This window comes from Chanos chanos, chromosome 4, assembly GCF_902362185.1.
Source record: "Chanos chanos chromosome 4, fChaCha1.1, whole genome shotgun sequence".
NCBI classification, from domain to species: domain Eukaryota; kingdom Metazoa; phylum Chordata; class Actinopteri; order Gonorynchiformes; family Chanidae; genus Chanos; species Chanos chanos.
This window is the reverse complement of record NC_044498.1, coordinates 43903141-43923317: the sequence shown is the minus strand read 5'-3', so window position 1 is coordinate 43923317 and position 20177 is coordinate 43903141. Positions and strand designations below refer to the sequence as shown.

Sequence of the window (20177 nt, the reverse complement as noted above, 5' to 3'; positions counted from 1 at the left end):
AATGTGGCGCTGTCTACCCTCTGTGGTGCTGAACCACGCCGCATTTGCACAGTCAGAGGTTTCGAGGGTGGATTCAAAAAAAAGGTGAGACCCACTGTTGTGATTGATGGACCGATGCGCCTATCGTTTTGCAGGAACGGCAGATTTGTTAACAATCGCAACCACTTGAATCATTTACAGGGGTGTGCGCGCACATGCGGGACTATAGCAATGGAGGGGGCGATGTTGTAGGGGGCAAATATATTCAGGTAGCGTGACTAATGATAAAGATTACGTTATTATTTCAGGACTAAACGAACTATTGAAACATGAGGGCGGCCACAGGTTTGGGTCGCTGTGAACGCAGGCGCTTCGAGGATTAGCCGCTTATACTCTATTTTGTAGTGGCAGCTGCAGCTTTGCGGCCAGGGCTTCTACTCCGAGCCCTAGCTAGCTTTCTGCGGCAGGGGACTGTGCGCCAGTACTGGCAGAGGGCAACCTAATTCAGGTCGCCCCTATGGATCGCCTCGATGGATGCCTTCAGATCCCCTTTTGACAACAGTTTAACTAGTAACGGCTGCACGGCGCAAACACTGAATAGAGGGTCTGAGACTGTCTGTTGGCCGGATACATGCGTCCCCGAAAATGGCACTGCGGTTCCTGCCCCGGCAGTGCCACCCGTCTCTGGATACTGGACAGCTGTCTTTGATTATGATGCAAACGCTGAGGACGAGCTCAGCCTGCGAAAGGGGGACTTGGTGGAGGTCCTGTCAAAGGACTCTTTGGTGTCTGGGGACGAGGGTTGGTGGACGGGCAAGATAGAGGACCGTGTCGGAATCTTCCCGAGTAACTACGTTATCAGTGGCAATGACATCTCAGAAAAGATACGGGACTCGACCTCAGAGGATTACGCCGACTATTCGGTACCTCAGTTGCACCGTAAGTAGTTAGCCACGTTTGCTACAGCACACCAAGGGTTAGGCTAATTATCGAGGCTTTGTCTGTCTTTTCAACAACATAACATATTATCATTCTCTGCATGTTTTTTTTCCTCTCTCATTATTTACTCAGGCTCACTTGCAGCTCTCAGCCATCGCACAACACATACAGTATTACGCACTAGGGTTAATAGCTACACACTATAACAACCTGTCTGTCAATTTGCGACTGCGATACCGCATTGACTTCATAGCTGTCTGAGCCGCGGAAACATCCCGTGCACGTCCATACAAATGGCATGTTTTCACTGGGTGTTGGCGAATGAGAAATCGATCGGCTTCGTTCTCGAGATGCTTGGTGTCCATGCATTGTTCAGTATGTCACTATGTACCAAATGCTGTGGATTTTCTTATGATAGTCTATCTCTGTCTGAAGAGAATTGAGCCCGCATTCACAACGTTAGTGTATGTGTTTAAATATAGACCATGTGTTGTTGTCTCCCACGCCTTATCAAACTCCGTTCTGAAGCTCTTCAGTCTGAGGACAAAAGATGAGACAGGCAAAATCGCATAACCCCTATCAGTACTTTGTACATTTTTATTTCTCTTCACTTTTTGATTTCACGATCAGGAAATTATATATTTTGAACCGACCTAGAGAGATTATATAGATGGAGATTCAATACGTGTGAACCCCATACTGGCATCAACAATTTGTATTTATGTCCTAAACTGAATCAAATATAATATTTCTATTAAAAGATTACTGTATACGTATTAAGTTTTACAAACATTAAAGTACATATCTTTTGTTAAACTGAACTATATCAGTGTGGGTTCTGATCATTTTGTCTTATGTAGCTGGATCAGGCCAGAGGCATCACCTTGCAGACCTAAACCAAATCCTGCGGTTTGCTGGAAGAACAAGTATATCACACATTTCACACATTTTCATGGGCTCATTTGCTTTGTTCATCCGTGAGGATTTGCTGAAAGCTACAGGCCTTTCTCTTAGAATGGGGCTAAATTTGTTGTTTGGGGTTGATTATGGTTTCGTGTCTCTGTGTTGCTGGTAGAGGTGCATTTTCTTGGCGACTGCTGGCCTACTTTTACACACACAGGAGCCCCTGAGCTGAAATATTAATCAGAGCCTGGGTACCCGTAGACACATTGTAATACACCATGTTCAGACCCTGTGAATCCCACCACCTCTGTGTCAGTATTGCAGCTCTGTTGGCCTGATGTATCCAGCATTTCAAACACATTTCCTATGGTGCCCCATAATGCTCGAGTACTAAAGTCTTTCATCTGGACTAGTGACCAGTGGGGAGGGTTGCTATTGTGAATGGTACACGAAACAGTGGGAGAAAACCAGCTCCAGAATGGAGAGAAAATAAGACTGAATTCTCCTTCTGGGTTCTGTTTGGGAGACATTGTGTCCCTTTTGATTATCCTGCAACTCACAGTGTCTTTTACACACTTAAGTCGAGACGTTGTGATGCATTTTTTTCTCACATTTCTGTCTTGTAGTCGTTGTCTGTGTTGGTTCTTTTCAAATCACTATAACCCCTTTTTTCATCGACAGAGACTTACTATTGCCCCTCCTTCCTGAATGTTTTCTATTTTCACTCATTTTTACCATCTCATCCACCTCTGTGAGAACGGGTTTGTTCTCTCTTTTGTTCTCCTGTGTTACTATATTTGGCTCTTTCAGCAGTGTCTAACTTTCACTGAAAACCTATTCCATTTTAACCGTCGGAATTATGCTATTGCTATTGTATCTTAATCTCACACCCCTTTCTAGGTTACAGCATCCCCGCAATGTGCAGTAACTGATAATATATACACCTACTTCATATCTTTTTCATCAGCCTTTAACAAAGTCTATGCAATTCATGGCAAAAGGAAGCAGATCATCCTTAGTTTCTTTCTAGGCCAGGAACCCTGCTTAAAAAGGACAGGAAATCAATATATAATAAGTCCTGTCAGGAAGACTCAGTAATATCCTATGTAATGTAATAATATAAATGTGTAACAAAGGCCATTTCGTCCCTACTCATACATTCATTAAACATTTTTACCCAAACTGACATGTTTGACTGAAATCACACAATAATGTTTGAAGCGTAAATGTATTTCACATGTTCTCTGTCCTCAGTGTTGGAGATTGAGTTCTCAGAGCTGGTGCTGGAGGAGATCATCGGGGTCGGTGGTTTTGGGAAGGTGTACCGGGCATTGTGGAGGGGTAACGAGGTGGCGGTAAAGGCAGCTCGGCGCGACCTGGACGAGGACGCAGAGCAGACTTTGGAGAGCGTTCGTCAGGAGGCCAAGCTCTTCGCCATGCTGCATCACCCCAACGTCATGGGCCTGCTGGGCGTGTGCCTTCGCGAACCCAATCTGTGTCTAGTGATGGAGTACGCCCGCGGTGGGCCACTTAACCGCGCCCTGGCCGGAAAACGTATCCCTCCGCACACGCTGGTGGACTGGGCGGTGCAGGTCGCTCAGGCTATGAGATACCTTCACTGCCAGGCCATTGTTCCCATCATTCACCGAGACCTCAAGTCCAGCAACGGTGAGACCCGTTTTCAGTTTGCTCAAGGTCCCCTCTTAAACTATAAATAATTTAATCTCACCAAAACATTACCTACCAATACCCTGTGTCCATAGACTGTGAGACTATGCTTCAGTTGGTCTAAATTCCCATTGAATCATATTAAAAATATTGTCAAAGGGCAACTAAATTAAATATCATAGACTGAGCACTAACACTTAGCAACTGCAGTATAATCTTAGTAGTAATAATATTACTGTAGTTGTTATGGTGATTCACCCCTGCTGACCGTTCATAGTGAGGACATTTGGCATGTGAAACCTCACAGTGCAGTGTAATCAGCTCTAGGGTGTGTGACTGTTGTGTTTGTATGGCTCAGAAAAAGGAGTAGAGGTTGTGTGTGTTAGTGTGGATATTCACGTTTTGCACACTGATGTGTTTGTTGGAGATAGTTGAATGTATGAATATATGGTCTGCATGAAGGTATGATGGGATGTAAGTTGTATATGCATTGTATTTGTGTATGAGTGGGTAATCCTGTGTTTTGCTGCACATTTGCCCTGTCAGATCCCTTAAACCCCAAGCCTATTACTTTGGATTTACCCTTGTGTTCAGTCTTTGGCCCACAATTGGCTGTCAGGGATAGGCCCCTGTTTGTTATTGGCAGGTTGACTATGATTAGCTCAGGAGCTTGCATGCTATTGGCTGATGCAGACTAAATCTCTTTGGCTGCCTTTATATGACTAGTATCGGGAGGGTGCCAGCCACACCCTGACCCTTTGCAAGCACATGGTGGGTGAAGCTCATTTATGGCATGGGATGTTACCTTCTATATGATTTATATTGATTCAAATATTTTAAAAAGTATTTCTCGTATCAGAGTAAACCATTTAAATTTCATGCCTTAAAACGCTTTTTAGCCGCATGAAAATCACGAGGAAATGTGAAAACATATTACTAGAAATTACACAGTAGTCAATAAAACTTTCTCTGCTACTCTAGATATGTATGAAAAAATCATCTGCCCAGTTCTGATGACCTCTCCTCCCTTCTTCATTTCAATTAATTTGAAATGTCAACTTTCAGCACCACAGATGTGAACAGTTCCACTCCATTCACTCTGTTGACATTCAACAGAACTTTGACTGGAGACAAACTAAGTCACAGGGCTACCAAGTGAGATTAAGTGGCTTCTGTTTGGTTAAGGAACTGTGCCAAGAATGTCATCAGCCTAAAAAAATTCTAGTGAAATAATTATGAACATGAGATTTCTAGAATTACTGAGCAGAGGAGCAGACAGGTGAGAGGGTTTTGAGAAATCTCTAACAGGCGTTCACACAGGACATCAAGACTTCAGTATTTCTGGTATTTTGTTTACTTTGCTGGACTGATCAAGAGACAAAATGAAGTAAAGTTTTAAAAAGAGACCACTGATTAGTACGGGTTTTATAATGTTCTAATTTTATGAAGTTTCCCTAATACATGAAAAATATCACATAACACTTTGTAACTCTTTCCTGCAACAGCAACTGTAGCAGCTTCGGCTGTCCATCCAAACAAATTGAAACAGTTATGTCATATTTAATACGCTACTCGTTTTTTTGTTAACTCTCTCTCTCTCAATCTCTGTCTTTTTGGCCCCATACCTTTATCCATCCATCCTCCCTTTTTGACTTATTCCTTGTTTAACATCCCTTATTGTTTTATTTATTTATGATCCTCTCCTTTCTGATTTCGAAAAATTATTGTTCCCTTTGCTCAATAAAAACCTGCTGCCCACATATCGCCTACATACTTTTTTGCCATATCCCTCCTCACCTGCTACTTAAAACCAAACTGAACCACCCACCCGAAATTTCATCTACCGCATACAACACGACTGTCTCCCCGCCTCCTTACCCCCTTCATCTTCCTACCCCGGCCCCAGTCCTGATTCTGGAGAAGGTAGAGAACGATGACTTGAGCAACAAGACTCTGAAGATCACAGATTTTGGCTTGGCGCGAGAATGGCACCGCACCACCAAGATGAGCGCGGCAGGCACCTACGCCTGGATGGCACCCGAGGTCATCCGCTCCTCCACCTTTTCCAAGGGCAGCGATGTGTGGAGGTGGGCAGCAACACAGTGTTGGGATAATGGAAGGGCATGTGTTCTCTGGCGTCTTTTTCATTACTTTACTAGAAGACTGATTGTGATGATGATCATATGATGGTGTCTTACTGCTGTTGTTTCTTATAGCTGTGGATATCACGTGTGTTGTTTGAAGGGGTTTGTGAATAATCACACAAAGCCTCCTAAAGTTGTATGTTATAGCAACTTTTTTTGTGATCGAATTTACAGCGTTGATCTGATTGGATCTCTTTAACCAAAACGTATGTTGTGAACCTCAGTTTGAGCTCTATAAAGGCGCATTGTTCCCGATTGTATCATGGTCCGAAAGCAAATCATATCATAGCTGTTTCTATCACGTGTAATCTGAACCCCACAGATGGAAAATTCCTACCTGGTGATTTATAGAGCTTATAAAGTGATACTCAGCTGTTTTTGCCTGACTCTTGGGTTTTCTCCTCTCCAAAGTAGATTACTCAGCAATGGTGTGAGGGAGAGAAGAGAGAGCCCTGCAGGAGAAATGAGCAGTCCAGGAATTAGTGCCCCATCTTTCATCCTCTTTTTTTGCATTTTCAGATCTGTGCCTGCTGCTTGAGTAGCAGAGGGCAAGCGTTGAAAACGCAGTATTGGCTTGTTAGTGTGTGTGTGTGTGTGTGTGTGTGTGTGTGTGTGTGTGTGTGTGTGTGTGCGAGAGAGAGAGAGATAGAGAGAATGGGGCTTTTCTGTGGCATTACACTGCAGTACCTGGTGGATCCTATCCACGACCACTTTAGTAAGAGGTAACTGCTGCTTGGGTGGTCTCATTTTCAGAAATCTCTGCTTTTCTCTCTCTCTCTCTGTCTCTCTCTCTCTTTCTCTGTTTTTCTCTCTGTGTCTGCTGCAGTTATGGTGTGCTTTTATGGGAGCTGCTGACAGGCGAGGTGCCATTTCGAGGTATTGATGGTTTGGCCGTGGCATATGGAGTCGCCATGAACAAACTGGCACTGCCAATCCCCTCGACCTGCCCAGAGCCTTTCGCTCGCCTTATAGAAGGTATGCCAAGAGGACAGCGCTCATTTACGACTTGTCATTAGTCAGATAGTCACTATGGACAAGGTCAAGCAGTGGGTGTACCTTGATTGAGTAGCAATGACTAATGAGTTATTTTGGATATGACTCCAGAGAGGTTTCCAATTTTCAGTGACCCTCACCTCCGTCTTCTTCTTCTTCTTCTTTTTCTTCTTCTTCTTCTTCTTCTTCTTCTTCTTCTTCTTCTTCTTCTTCTTCATTGGTTTGACAGACTGTTGGAACTTAGATCCCCATTCCCGCCCCACCTTCACCAATATCCTGGACCAGCTGACGGCCATCGAAGAGTCAGGCTTCTTTGAGATGCCTGTGGAGTCCTTCCATTCCCTGCAGGATGACTGGAAAGTTGAAATCCAGGAGATGTTCGACCAGCTCAGGGCAAAAGAGAAGGTGAGAAGTCAGTACGTTGAACCGGTCAGAAACTGTTCCAGCCCAAAGACACTTTTTTCAGTCTCTCCACTTTTTCAGATCATCCCTCAACATATGGTGTTACACTGTCCCTTACTATCTAGTGTTTGTGATCATGGCTTCTGTGTGCAAAACCAAGTGTCTCTGGTACTGCGTTTTATAGATTCACCTTTGTTGACCAATCTTACTTGATCCAGGCTTGGATTTCAGCACACACCACAGTTGTAATGCTGTCTTTCAAAGGTCAATTTTCTCCCAAACCTAACAATAATATTGGTTTTTCAGTCAATAATTACCTGCGTTTCACCCAGTTCTGACTGTATGGTCTGGTTTGCTCCCAGAGGGTTAGATTTGAGTTAGTTTCACGCTTTTCCGCCCTCTGCTTTAGGAGCTACGTTCATGGGAAGAGGAGCTGAGCAAGGCAGCACTGCAGCAAAAGTGCCAGGAGGAGGCGCTAAGGAGGCGTGAGCAGGAGCTGGCCGAGAGGGAGATCCACATCCTGGAACGTGAGCTCAATGTCATCATTCACCAGCTGTATCGAGAGAAACCACGTGTGGAAAGTCGCCAGGGAAAATTCCGCCGCAGCCGACTTAAATTACGTGACGGCAACCGCATCAGCCTGCCTTCTGGTGCGTACGTGCACGCGCGCGTGTGTGTGTAATTGTGTTTTTTAAGGGCCGCTCTTGGCCTTTTGATCCTGCCCTTTACGAGACGTTTAGTCGATTGAAAGTGTTCTAAAAGTGTTCCGTGTGTCTATGTGTGCCATGTCCCAGATTTCCAGCATAAAATTACGGTGCAGGCGTCTCCATCTCTGGACCGCCGGCGAAGTCTACTAGGCAGCAGCTTCAGCCCCCCCACCAGCCCACCCATCCTACCACGTCTCCGAGCTATCCAGTGTAGGTTTGTGTTTGTGTGTGTGTGTGTGTGTGTGTGTGTGTATGTGTGCATATGCGTGTACATAATACAAAGTCAGTCTTCAGGTCATACATTAACATATAAACCTGTGCATGAATAAATCTACAGATGATGATTTCTCATGACTGAAAGCATTGTTTCCGTTGTGGTTTTTTTCCACTGTTGGTATTCAGTGACTCCTGGAGCTGGGGCTCAAGCGTGGGGTCGTAATGCAGCTTTTCAACATGATGAAGAGGAGGAAAAAGAAGAGAGGAAGAGTTCTCGTAAAAACCGACGTATCCGTGGCACGGGGCCACTCCGGGAGCACAGTGCCGATGAAACGTAAGAGGGTTGGAGGACAAAATATCGTTAGAACAAATATGATCGAATAAATCAAATCCACTCAGCAGCAACATTCAGCAAAGTATAACCAAATTTTGTAGGAACTTGTTCCTATGATTCTTTTGATATTATAAAGCTACTTCATATTTATTAAAGCTAAGAAAAAACCTCTTATGCCATTATTTTATTACATAAAATGTTTACTTATACCTCATTCCTTTCTCTCTCTCTCTCTCTCTCTCTCTCTCTCTCTGTCCATCTTTCCCTGCATCATCCTTGTCATGTGCCCTGTGCTTCCCTGCTCACAGGTTAAGGCCTCCGAAAGAGGGGAATAGGCAGCGTTCATGCAGTGCTCCAAATCTGCGAAGGTCACCCAGACACAGCCCTGCAGTTCCAGGTGTTCCCAGCCTGGCAGAGACAGGTAATCAGACCGTCAGACTGCGGTCAAACCCACAGGCTGGCTCTAGACTGCCTTCAGATTTCAGTCGCTCATCAAAATGATGTCCAGTTGGATACCGTCAGATTGGCAACAGCCTTGGCCTCAATTCTGTGTGTGTTCGTTTACGGCTCATGACGTAACCATGACTTTGCATGCTTCAAAGATTGCATGCTCACACATAAATAGGACATATTTTACTAAATAATCAGTCTTTGCTTTCCTGCACACTCCTGGAGTGTAGTTGCCAACGTGCAGGCAGAAAAAAAGTAAAAAAACGTATTTGCCAGTACAATGTTTCTGTCTCTACAATCTTGCTGAGATTTGAGTTGAGTTGTAAAGGGTAAAAACATATGAACTTGTCAGTTATTTTTGTGATGGAACAAGAATGTTCAAATTCACCTTAAAAATATAGTATGATATCAGGAGGCAGAGCAAATAGACTAAGATATTTGATTGTCATTCAGTCGTTAAAATCTTTTATGTTTCAATTGTGCTATTATGTTATTTTTTAGCAGGAAAATTGTACAAAATGCTTCTAGGTGCAGTCTTACAGTCTGATAGGGTTTGTATGCTGTATGCAGAGCTCTAAAAAGCTGAACAAAGGATGGCAAAAAAAAAAAACTTGCTGTCCCAAAATATCCCACCAATCACAGAATGGTCAGTGGGGGATGATGAAATACAGTGAAATTTCCCTCTCTCTGTCTCTCTCTTTTCCTGTTCATATCTCTCTATCTCTATCTCTCTGTCCCTCTCTATCTCCCTCTCTCTCTTTCTCTCTCTCTCTCCTGTTCCCTGTCTCCACCAATCACTGCAGAGAATGAAGATTGCTGCTGTCAGGCAGAGCCGGGTAACTCTCCCAGCCAATCCTACCTCTGCATCCCTTTTCACCGGGAGGGCCCTGTTGCCGATGGTTACGGAGGAGTGGATAGCCAGACCCCAGATGCCTCACCGAATTTCTCATCCCGGCGAAGTCCCAGTGGGGGTCGGAGGTCTGAACTGGTGTTACTGGGCTGCGGTGCGTTGCTGGCAGCTGTGGGGTTGGGTCTGAACCTCCTGGAGCTAAGCCAACCGGAGGAGAGCACACGCACACGCTGGGATACGCTTTTTCACCGTGCCGGGGGCCACCGGCACAACACAAGCCCCCCCACACGAAAGCTGTTCAAACGAGAGAGCCCGCTGCGACCACCTCCTCTGCCCCCCTCACTCACGCTGCTCTCCCTCTCCTCTGTCTCTGACTGCAACTCCACACGTTCGCTCCTGCGTTCGGACAGCGAGGAGCTGCTAGTGTACCGACCCCCCTCCCCGCCCAAAGCTCCACCCCCAGCACCGCCTCCTCCGCAGACCCCACCTCCACCCCTGCCTCCCAATCCATTGGTCAACACCCACTTGGAGAGTTTTAAGAGGAATCCGCGTCAATCGCTCACACCCACACATATACCTTCTGCCTCTAGCTCAACCCGTAGCCTCCACCGTACGCCATCCGATGGGGCCATCAAGAGGGGTGGTGTTCCAAACCACACCCATCCAGTTACACCTGCTAAAGCCACACAAGACAACTCAGGTCAGAGTGGATGCCTATGTGTTTTTAGATCTGTTCATAGATGCTTTACATACTGGATCTTCTCTGAGTCTCTTATGTAGTGTTAATGGCAATGGTATAAATAGGTACAACAAAAATACTTCAATCTATGCATTTGAAAGTGTGTTTACTACATTGAATGCTTTTGCCAACTTTTTGCATGCAAAAACCTAGATTTAAAAATAATGTTCACTAATCTTTTCTTCGTAAAAAAAACTTCTAAACCTTCTAGTCACAGTCCATTGAACCTTTTCTTCTTGTGTTTGACACTCACAGTTGTTAGTCCATGGGGCCTGAAAGAAGATACTGGTGAGGTGCCTCGTTTGCCGGATCCGAACGTGGTTTTTCCTCCCACCCCACGCCGCCGATGTCAACTGGAACGACCTAAAACTCTAGATTTCATGGCGAGGCCCCGCCCCTCACCACGTGCTCGCTGTGAAGCACCCTGGGGTGACTCCCCTGCTCACACGTCCAGTACTGAAACCCCACCCACTGTGGAGTTTAGTGGTGGAGTTGCAGTGTTGCCAACCCCAATGGAGCTACCAACCCCATGCTCTCCCTGGAAGACTGGCAGCCTTCTGGACCAGCAAGATGAGGGCCAGTGTATGGATGGAACACGCCCGCTCTGCAGACCTGAGCCCACTCTACCCAAAAGCTCCCCGTACAGAGTGCGGCCAGGTTTCTGGTCTTAATTCCCCACAGAACTACAACACACTAAAAAGGCATCTTCAAATCTCCAGAAAAGCCCGCCGTTGCAGTTAAACGGGCTTCTTATTTTAACTTAACTGATGCTGTGTTCAGACAGGGTTTGTGTTTGAATTTCGGACGCCACAGGATTGAAACGACGCTCTGATAGTAACTGAGCCCAGTGCTTTATACCTCTGAGGTCTTTACCTACAGCACCTAAAAACCTGTGTTTTGTCCTAACTATTAAATAGCCTGTAAAAAGAAAACCCTATGCACCACAAGTATAAGCTCTCTCTATTGTGCTTGAAAACAGTGAAGGGGGATCCAGTCATGAAGTGCTTTGTCTCCAGATGTTCTGAAATCATTTATGAAGAATCAATTGCATTGTTGCTGTCTGTATATTCTGGAATACATACTCTTTTTTGACTCGTTAAGTCTTCTTTTCCTTTCGGCACATCTGTTGCATTGTATTGAGTATCTGTATATTGGTTAGTAGTACATGACTGCACAGTGGGTTTTTTTTATAGGTTACCAGAATCCTGCTTATAGGGCTTAGCACTATTGGAACACTGTAGAGCTACCATGGGGTGTTGCTTTAACAGGGTGACATTGTCATGTCAATTTTGATTTTTAATACTATCGTCAAGATTGTACATTTTTTTGGAAAAAGGGTCATTTTTTTATATCAGCCTCATGAATGTAAATCTTGATTTCTTACAGTTTTTATCCATAATAGCTTTTTTTTTTTTTTTTTTTTTTGCTATGGGGTTGCTATGGTGTTTATAATGTGCACTGCCTCTCAGCTAAATGGTCTTTCACTCTGATTGGTGTATTTCTAACGCTCAAATGAATGTCTCACACATTTGATTGGCTGCTCACATCTTGAGCACTGTTCATGTCACAGTATCTTCGATCTCACTGCTTCTCTGATATTTAATCGTGTTCAGTCTGTTATAATTGAATCTTTTAACATGCTTTTGTGCAGCTGTTTTCCTGTAAGATAATTTTCAAAAGTCCATGATATTTGATATCATGGTGTTTTTATTATTAAGAACAGCAATTGTAGCACACCATCACATTTTTGTATTGTGATATATTGTGCTGGTCTTTGTGATACACGAGACACGATACACGATACACTTGTGCATGATTTTGGCAGTGTATCACATCACAAAAATGTGAATGATTTTCCCAATTCTGTACTTACTGAGACAGCTGTGATTGTATGACTTGACTTTCTCCTCACTTCACCAATGCACAAGGCAGTAATCTGAATCGAGAGGATTTTATTGCTTTCCAAACGAAACTGTGAATGACAGCAACCAAGAATACACTAATTTTACCAGAATGTCCCTAAGTGAATAATGTGTAGCACCTAATTGTTGAGTAAGCCTTCTGTATGATCACAGTTCTTCCTACTCTGTCAGTCTCACAGTGACTCTCATTGATTCTCAGAGCAGTATTCATTATTGGATTTCATGTGGGTTTTTGTCACATGGGTTAACTCTTGGACAGAATGGTCTAAGTGTTTTATTTTTTAATTTAGCATATTCTGTTTATATAACTGTTTGTGTGTGTGTGTGTCTGTGTGTGTGTGCCTGTGTGTGTGTGCATGCGTGCGTGTGTGTGTGTGTGTGTGTGTGTGTGTGCATCAGAAAGAGTAAGAGATACAAAATGTTTGCTTAAGATCCAAGTATTTATTTATTTATCTATTTATTTATTTATTTATTTATTTATTTATTTATTCAAATTGGTAAATTATTTTTATATTTCTTGTTTCTGCCTTGCTTTTTAATATTTCTTGTTGCTCATATGACTAATGGTATTATGTTTTACAATGATTCAGTTTTGTACAAATTGTTTATAACCTTTGTTTTTATGACTGGCACTGGTTTAGTCAGTACCCCAAAATAGACCCGCCAAGTGAACATTCACACATCAACAGCTAACTCTCATTCTGGATGTTTCCAAGCTTAATAATATGAATGTAGGATGTTCCATATCACAGAATAATTGTATGAAGATTATTGCATCAACCTTATATGGTTAATGTCAGAGCATTTTAGCTATGCTGTAAGATGATCTGGGTAGGAGCACACCTTGCTTGTTTTCATTGCTTGTGTTTATGCATCTCTCTGTCAGTAGAAAACACTCTGTAGACAAAACAGCCCTCGCACCAAATGACAGACCTCTGGGTTGTGTGTGTGTGTGTGTGTGTGGGTGTGTGTGTTTTTAGCTGACACTCACTCAAAGGGAATTCTTTCAGCTGAGGCTAGCTGTCAGTGCAATTCTGTCATTCCCTTTGAAGAGGCACCTGTGGAGGATGTAAATACTGTCTGTTTGATTGCTAAGAGCCCAAACACACCTCTGTTCTGTCACACAGAGCACCTACGTTTGATGACTGACGGCCACCATCACTGACATGGTGAACAAAAGATGGGGATCTGATTTGAGTGCTTAAATCAGTGTTTTTGTGAAACCACCATCATGGCACCAGTGGTATTTTGGGATTTCAGTCAGCTGATGTATGACCCTGGAGCACACAGACTTGTAAAATAAAAAAAAAATTCCAGTAAAAGGCCTCAACCCCCCCCCCCCAGAAATCCATGTACCATGTTCTTTTTTCTCTTGACTTTGTCCGAAGTTTTCAGTTTGCATGAAACTACAGGAGAAAAACTGTAAAACATTTGTTATGATGACGACATTCTGAAAGCTATAAATGTTTACTGCCTTTGGTGAAGATATTTAAAAACTCTGTGATCTGATTCTACCAGTGTGAATGCACTCATGTCTCAGCAATCTCCAGCTCGTGCTCAGAAAACCATTAAGATCAATTCATCAGTATTTATTAGACAGACCGACTTATTTTGTATTATTATAACTAGTTCATTACTCTATTTATTACTCTAATTATATTGTAGTTATGGGACGCAGGTATCCTTATTTACGTTAATCAAGGCAGTTACTCTGATCATTTATTTCTATTCAGGGTACACCACTATGTTCATCTTAATCTAATGCAGTTGTGGGAACTGTTAGCAGATTTTGCAATACAGGCACGACTCTCTCTCTCCTGACCCTCAGCAACAAGGTCCACATGCAGTCAGATTGAAGTTGTATTGGGGATTCTGAGTATTTTCCTCTGATATGCCTTTGTACTGCAGCTTCTGTGCTTTGTCTGGCTAACATGAGCTCACCTGAACCACTGACCGATCTGGTATCCATGGCATATCACCATGGAGCCTCACCATAGCAACTGACACAGAGAAGAGATATAACATTTCAAAATACATTTCTCTGTTGTTTTAAAAGCATTTTTTTTTATCACTTTTAGATGGACAAAGGTACCAATTAAGAATGTATTTAGAAATTTAGAATCAACTTGGAACCAAACTGGAATCCAACAAGAGCAAACTGTAATTCTCCTGTAATATTTCTTTCACATTACACTGTGCTCATATGAAACACAACTCAAGCACTCATGTGTAGAGAAAAAGTCATTCTTGATACAGAGTTTCGCTACTGATCGTCTAGTTATCAAATCTTTGGCTTTGATTCTAGAATCATTCTGGAGTGTTTGACTGTGACCCTTGGGTAAATGCTTTGCTCCTGTTCTGGACCAGCAAGATCACTACCCAGCTGTCTGGATAAGATTACATTTGGTTAAGATATCTGGATCAGATTCCATCCTTTCGCAAAAGAAAGAATTAGGTCTGTTTAGACTGGACTTGGAGCTCTTATGCAGGGCGTACATTCTCCCATTCACCGTGCAATCCAAAGTACTATGTGTTTCACAATATCCACCGAATAACTACAAAAACAATGGAACGCATTCTAATGCAATAACAAGTAACATATTCTTTATTGTACACTCAGTGAGACAGTCAAAATCCGTTTGTTAGCCGCTTTGCTGCCTTGCAAGAAATTTAGGACCAAGCTTAGCATACAGTCACCACAGTTTGCTGTGCTTCCATACAGTTAAAAAGTGTGCTTTTAGCCAGGATAGAAAAAAGCAGAGAGAGATATGACAAAGTTTTATGCATTCCGAAAGAATGCTTTTCCTCAAACACAGTGATATGGCTGAAAATGGCTATTTGGCCCCTAACTAAAAGTATATCTGAAATTGTAGCATATGTGCTTTTAAAGGCATTGATGGTAATTGTGTTTCTCCACAGCAGTGCTTTTCTATGTGTTATCTGCAACAAAATTTTTTTTTCCCGTTGTGTAACAATACATTACACATACAACATTACACTCTGACTCCGACTAGTAACAGAGAGGGCCTGCTGTCCCATCTATGCTTCTGACTCACATGTTCAAAGACATCAACGTCCTGTGTGTGTGTGTGTGTGTGAGAGAGAGAGAGAGAGAGAGAGAAAAAAAAAGAGAGCGTGAGAGAGAGAGTGTGTGTGTGTGTGTGTGTGATGAGGTGTTAATTTCCAGTAAATTCCCAGATGCATGTATCCTCATTCATAAGTACTGTCAGCTCTTCTCTCTCTCTCTCTCTTCCTTGCAGAAAAAAAGTGTTTCTGGACTTGACTAATGATTTGTATTGGCACTCTTTACGCTACCACCTCAGACCATATTGAGGAGCTCTGACATTTTTGCGCACTCGCCGGGTGACATCTGTGAAAAAGATGACAGCTTCAAAGCCTGTACAAAAACTGTTGTATACAGAACCATTACACAACACACAGAACAGATCACACACAGGAGAGTGGTAGGAACACGCTGACAGTGCAAGGCAAAAACAAGTCTTTACAAGTGCAGATTTAAGATACACATTAGAGCTGAAAAGGTAGAAAGTTCTCCAAAAAAAAGTTTATGGGGCTTCTTTCAGTTCCTTCTGGGCATTCCGGCGAATCTTCATCTCTGTTAGCTGGATGTAGCGGATGACGTTTGTATCTGTTGCACAAAGACAGGAAAGACCTGCTTTACCTGAGGTCAAACCAGCATAGGAAACATATAAAGCACTGAAAATGACCATTTTGTGGAAAAAATGTTTCCTTTCCTTTGGATTGCATTTTTTTTAAACTTCTTCACAATCACAATGATTACAGAACACTAAACTATTGCTACAGGCCATGAACAATAAATATATCCCAAAGTGTCCTGTCATCTTATTAGAAAAGAGTGTCTCAGTTATTCCCAGAGGGTCCAGCTCTAGCTGTCTGAGATCAATAAACACATCAATACTGCCACACTGAGGGCTACTTGCAAGCAGTTCATGTAGACATGTTGAGAAGTCAGAGATACTACTACGAAAAACTAAAAAACAAGTTCCATACAGTCTTAAAACTGGTGACTGCAGACTCCAGACATGGCTTGGATGTGTATCTGAATTCCACAATGTGACTTCATTGCAGCATGTAACTATCCTATTTAATTAAGTGATGATACTATAACACCATGCCCACCACAAAGAATTGAGCCTTATACACAGATACACACACACACACACACATATATGTATACCCACACACATATATATGTGTGTGTGTACAATTATAATTGTCTATAAATGTCACAGGTAAACCATTGTAACTGCCAGAGATAAACAAGTGACACTAATATAACACCATGATGATAACAGATTTCAACAAAACGGAAGAAGAAAAACAGGAGGTAGCAGGGTGAGACTAACCTGAAGGCTGCTGTTTGTGGGATTCCTTTAGATAGTGCAAAGCCTTGTGGAAGTCTCCTAGATGATAGTAGGCCACACCAGAGCGATACAAGGCTTTAAAGTTTTCCCCTTCTTTCCTTAAAACCTTAAGACAGTATTCCTTCACCCTCTCGTAGTTCACCAGCTCCATCTGCAACAGGCAGGCTAAAGCAGGTTTGGGTAGATTTAGGTCAGAAATGTGTTCACAGAAGATGAAGGAGAAAACATGATGAAAACAATTACATGCAAAAGTGAAGTTGTGGACTGTTTTAATTTATGTGAACATCATTTTGTTTGATACAGTGGCTTGAACTATGAGACTGTTTTTATAGTGGCTTCTGTCTCCCACACTAGCTCCTCACAGGATGCCATGAGGATGGAAAATCTGAAAACTGAAAATCCAGTCAGACAAGCATAGTAGGTAGTTTGCTATGAGAGAATTGGTCGTAGTTTTTTTAACCAATATTTGGCTTCTTTCGTTGGAATCTTTTATGAACAGAGTGTATGAGGGATATTGACGGGAACCGTCATTGAAGCTTCAGCCAGGAGGGAGTATGGTACGGCTGCTGCTATTCCTCATTTTCTCGCATCTTATCGTTATTGCCCTGTAGGTCTCTTAGTGCGTCCTTCAGTCCTACCTTGGTAGATTTCGTTAAAAAAGTACCCTCTTGGGCGTACACAGAACTGAGGTATTCAAAACTGAATATAACAGACAGAGCAACGCAAAATTCTTCGATATGCATAAGAAAAGGACATTGCGTAAGACACAATGACAGGCAAAACGGGCCCCAGTTCTTTAAAATGTCAGTGTTCGTGAATGTATTGATGCGCTTGTGATGCAGGGGTCAAGCAAGCAAGGGGCTTGAAGAGAAAAAGTTTATCCAGGGAAAATTCAGAGATATACTGGTTGCTGATAACTGTCACGGCTATTGTAAACTGTCGTCCAGCTTTAGTATTTTAGCTGGAAATAAAGGAAAGCTAGCTAGCTGGAACTTTTCTGAAACCACTCGGGAGTGCTGGCACTCCATATGCCCCCCAACGGTTAGGATAAAATTAACTCATGGATCTTTTGAAAACAATCATGTATTGTTTAAATCACTGGTGTACCGTGTATATTTGTAGATATACTGCGAGCACAAACGAACAATAAGTAATACATTAATTCTGAGGTCTAAAACAGATCTTAATGTTCTGTCTTGTTTCCAGTACAGGTCAGACATTAATTAAAAAAACAAATATATTCTTTTATTACCTGCGAGACTATTGTAGCACTCAAGCTCTGCGTTCTCCATCGCGCCTTTCTGCTCGTCAGTTAGAGTGGACTTGCTAATGGTTGGCTGTTCCGAGGATGAAGACCTGGTGCTCACGTCAGGGTCTCCTAACACGCGACACAGACCTTTCATCTCTAGCAGAGCTCTGTGATATTTCCCAATCGCTTCTCTGTATTTCTTATCCTTGTAACATTGACTGCCTTGTGTTTTGAAGTCGAGTGCGCGTTTGACGACTTCCGCGGGTTCATTGTGCTGAGGCTGCTTCACCAGTGAGACTCCATGGTGACGGGGGTGCTGTTGCTGGTAACTAGCGTCTCGGGTCCGGCCGCTCGGAGGTTGAATACAAGGTGGCTGCCGAGTAATACCACTGCTACTGGCGCTAAGGACACCGCCCGCCCCACTGTCCGTTCTTGACATCCCGTCATATCCAGTTTGGTCAAGACTCATCTTCTTCTTTGCAATCACAGTGATCCGTTACACGTGTCGTTGATCCAAAATTTAGACCAAGTATAGCGATATACCCGCCTCTTATACTGCAGCTGGCTCCGTGAGCTCACTCTCCGCGCGTCTACATCTCTCCACAATTTTAATGCCGCAACGTAGCATTCCGTCAGCGCATCTTGCTGGTGGACTCACGAGTCATAATTGTTTTCTTAAGTATTTTTGAGGTGAGTGTGTACCTCTAATTGGCGGTCTTATTGTCAGCCTTTCCGAGAGCAGTCCTCGACGGCTTGTTGCCCCTGATGACAATGACTCACTGAGATAGGAGAGACGAGCAATATCCCTCCCCGATGCGGGCGGTCGTACCTACCTTGAAGGAATGCAGTCAACACTGATGAAGCAAGATAACAAGTGGAATGTAATTCTTGATGTGATGTCTTTACATCGAGCTGCAGAAAATGCTTTCTACCAACTGAGTAAACAGTTCCTGAGAGATGTCCCCGTTTAGGAAAAATATGATTCATTTTCTTATTGTAACTGGAGTTCACCAGTATTGTTTCAGGTCACTGATGCGGACGATCATATATCAAGTGTTTTACTAAAATGTAGGAAACCTCACCAGTCTAAAAGGATTAATGCTTGGCCTAGATGTCAAGCACTCATTATTTCATTGAAACCATTTTGTAAAATCGTCTGAGTCTTATTTCTAATAAAATTAGGTTACAGTGTCATTTGTTGAACAATATTTCACCGAATTTTAGGGTTGAAGCAGGAATTTTTTCGCACTAACCCTGGCCAATGCAGCTGTTTTGTAGGGAACTGCTGGGTGTGCCGAGCAGATGGTGGCCTCACAGAACTGGGTGTGGCACCCAGTTTCTAATTTAAACAATTCAGAAGGCTGAACCAGCCTGTAGAAATCAGCGGATGGGAAGAGCCTGAACTCCTGTTCCTTTCATTAATTTCCAGAGTCTATTCTAATTATTTACTTGAGTGGACAAATGATATTATAAAGAAACACCTTTTGCATTCTGTAGGATAGAGCATGAGCTTTGTCAGCCCATTTGGTTTGTATATTGCATTTCATCTTGATTTTTCAGGTTTTCCCCAGGTTAGGCTTTAATGTCTCATTGTCAGTTCAAATCTCTCTCTCTCTCTGTCTCTGTCTTTTTGTTTATTTGTGTATTTGAGTGAGTTGAGTTTGTCCAGCAGATGATATTCTTCAGAGGGAACAGAAAACACTGTAAACATGGTTCTACTGATTGCCAAAGCAACCAAATAAAATAAACATGGCCTCTGACCTGTCATCTCAAAATAGATATATGCTGGAATCTCCAAGTATTTAGCACCAGGCGTGTGTGTGTGTGTGTGTGTGTGTTTGTGTGTGTGAGAGAGAGAGAGAGAGAGAGATGTGCTGAATATACATTATATCTGTATAAGTGGAACTTAACACACAAAAGGTGTATTTCTTTTCTTTTCTTTTCTTTTCTTTTCTTTTCTTTTCTTTTCTTTTCTTTTCTTTTCCTTACAATAGGTCCAATTCAGAAAAAAGATTGCTGAACCTTTTTAAGTGGTTTGAAGAAATATTTTGTTTTGTCCTGAACTCTCTTGATACCATGACGTTGATAGAATCACAGAAGAACTCTTGGAATTGAACTTGTTGTCTAAATTGATGGCGATACAATGAAATGACAATACGACATAAAAACAAACAAACACACAAAACTACAAAACCAAGGGGCAACGGGTACCTTATCGTCATCAGACCTCGACAAAGACGTACGATTTACATCATTTTCCCGTGACTGCTTGTAAG

General features: G+C 42.7%; 2 protein-coding genes across 2 annotated transcripts; one reads left to right on the top strand and one right to left on the bottom strand.

Moving 5' to 3' along the window:
* Positions 1-509: 509 nt before the first annotated feature.
* Positions 510-10995, top strand: map3k9 (mitogen-activated protein kinase kinase kinase 9). Its single transcript, XM_030772357.1, has 11 exons — positions 510-918; positions 3076-3489; positions 5396-5576; positions 6460-6608; positions 6856-7031; positions 7438-7678; positions 7823-7945; positions 8138-8285; positions 8594-8706; positions 9539-10285; positions 10580-10995. Exons 1-11 carry the CDS (start codon positions 510-512, stop codon positions 10993-10995), a joined length of 3117 nt encoding a protein of 1038 aa, XP_030628217.1.
* Positions 10996-15812: 4817 nt separating this feature from the next.
* ttc9 (tetratricopeptide repeat domain 9) lies at positions 15813-18370 on the bottom strand. The gene is made up of 4 exons (XM_030771820.1): positions 18349-18370; positions 17905-18192; positions 16635-16817; positions 15813-15895 (listed from the first exon to the last, which is right to left on the bottom strand). The coding sequence occupies exons 1-4, from the start codon at positions 18368-18370 to the stop codon at positions 15813-15815; spliced, it is 576 nt and encodes a 191-aa protein (XP_030627680.1).
* Positions 18371-20177: the final 1807 nt, after the last annotated feature.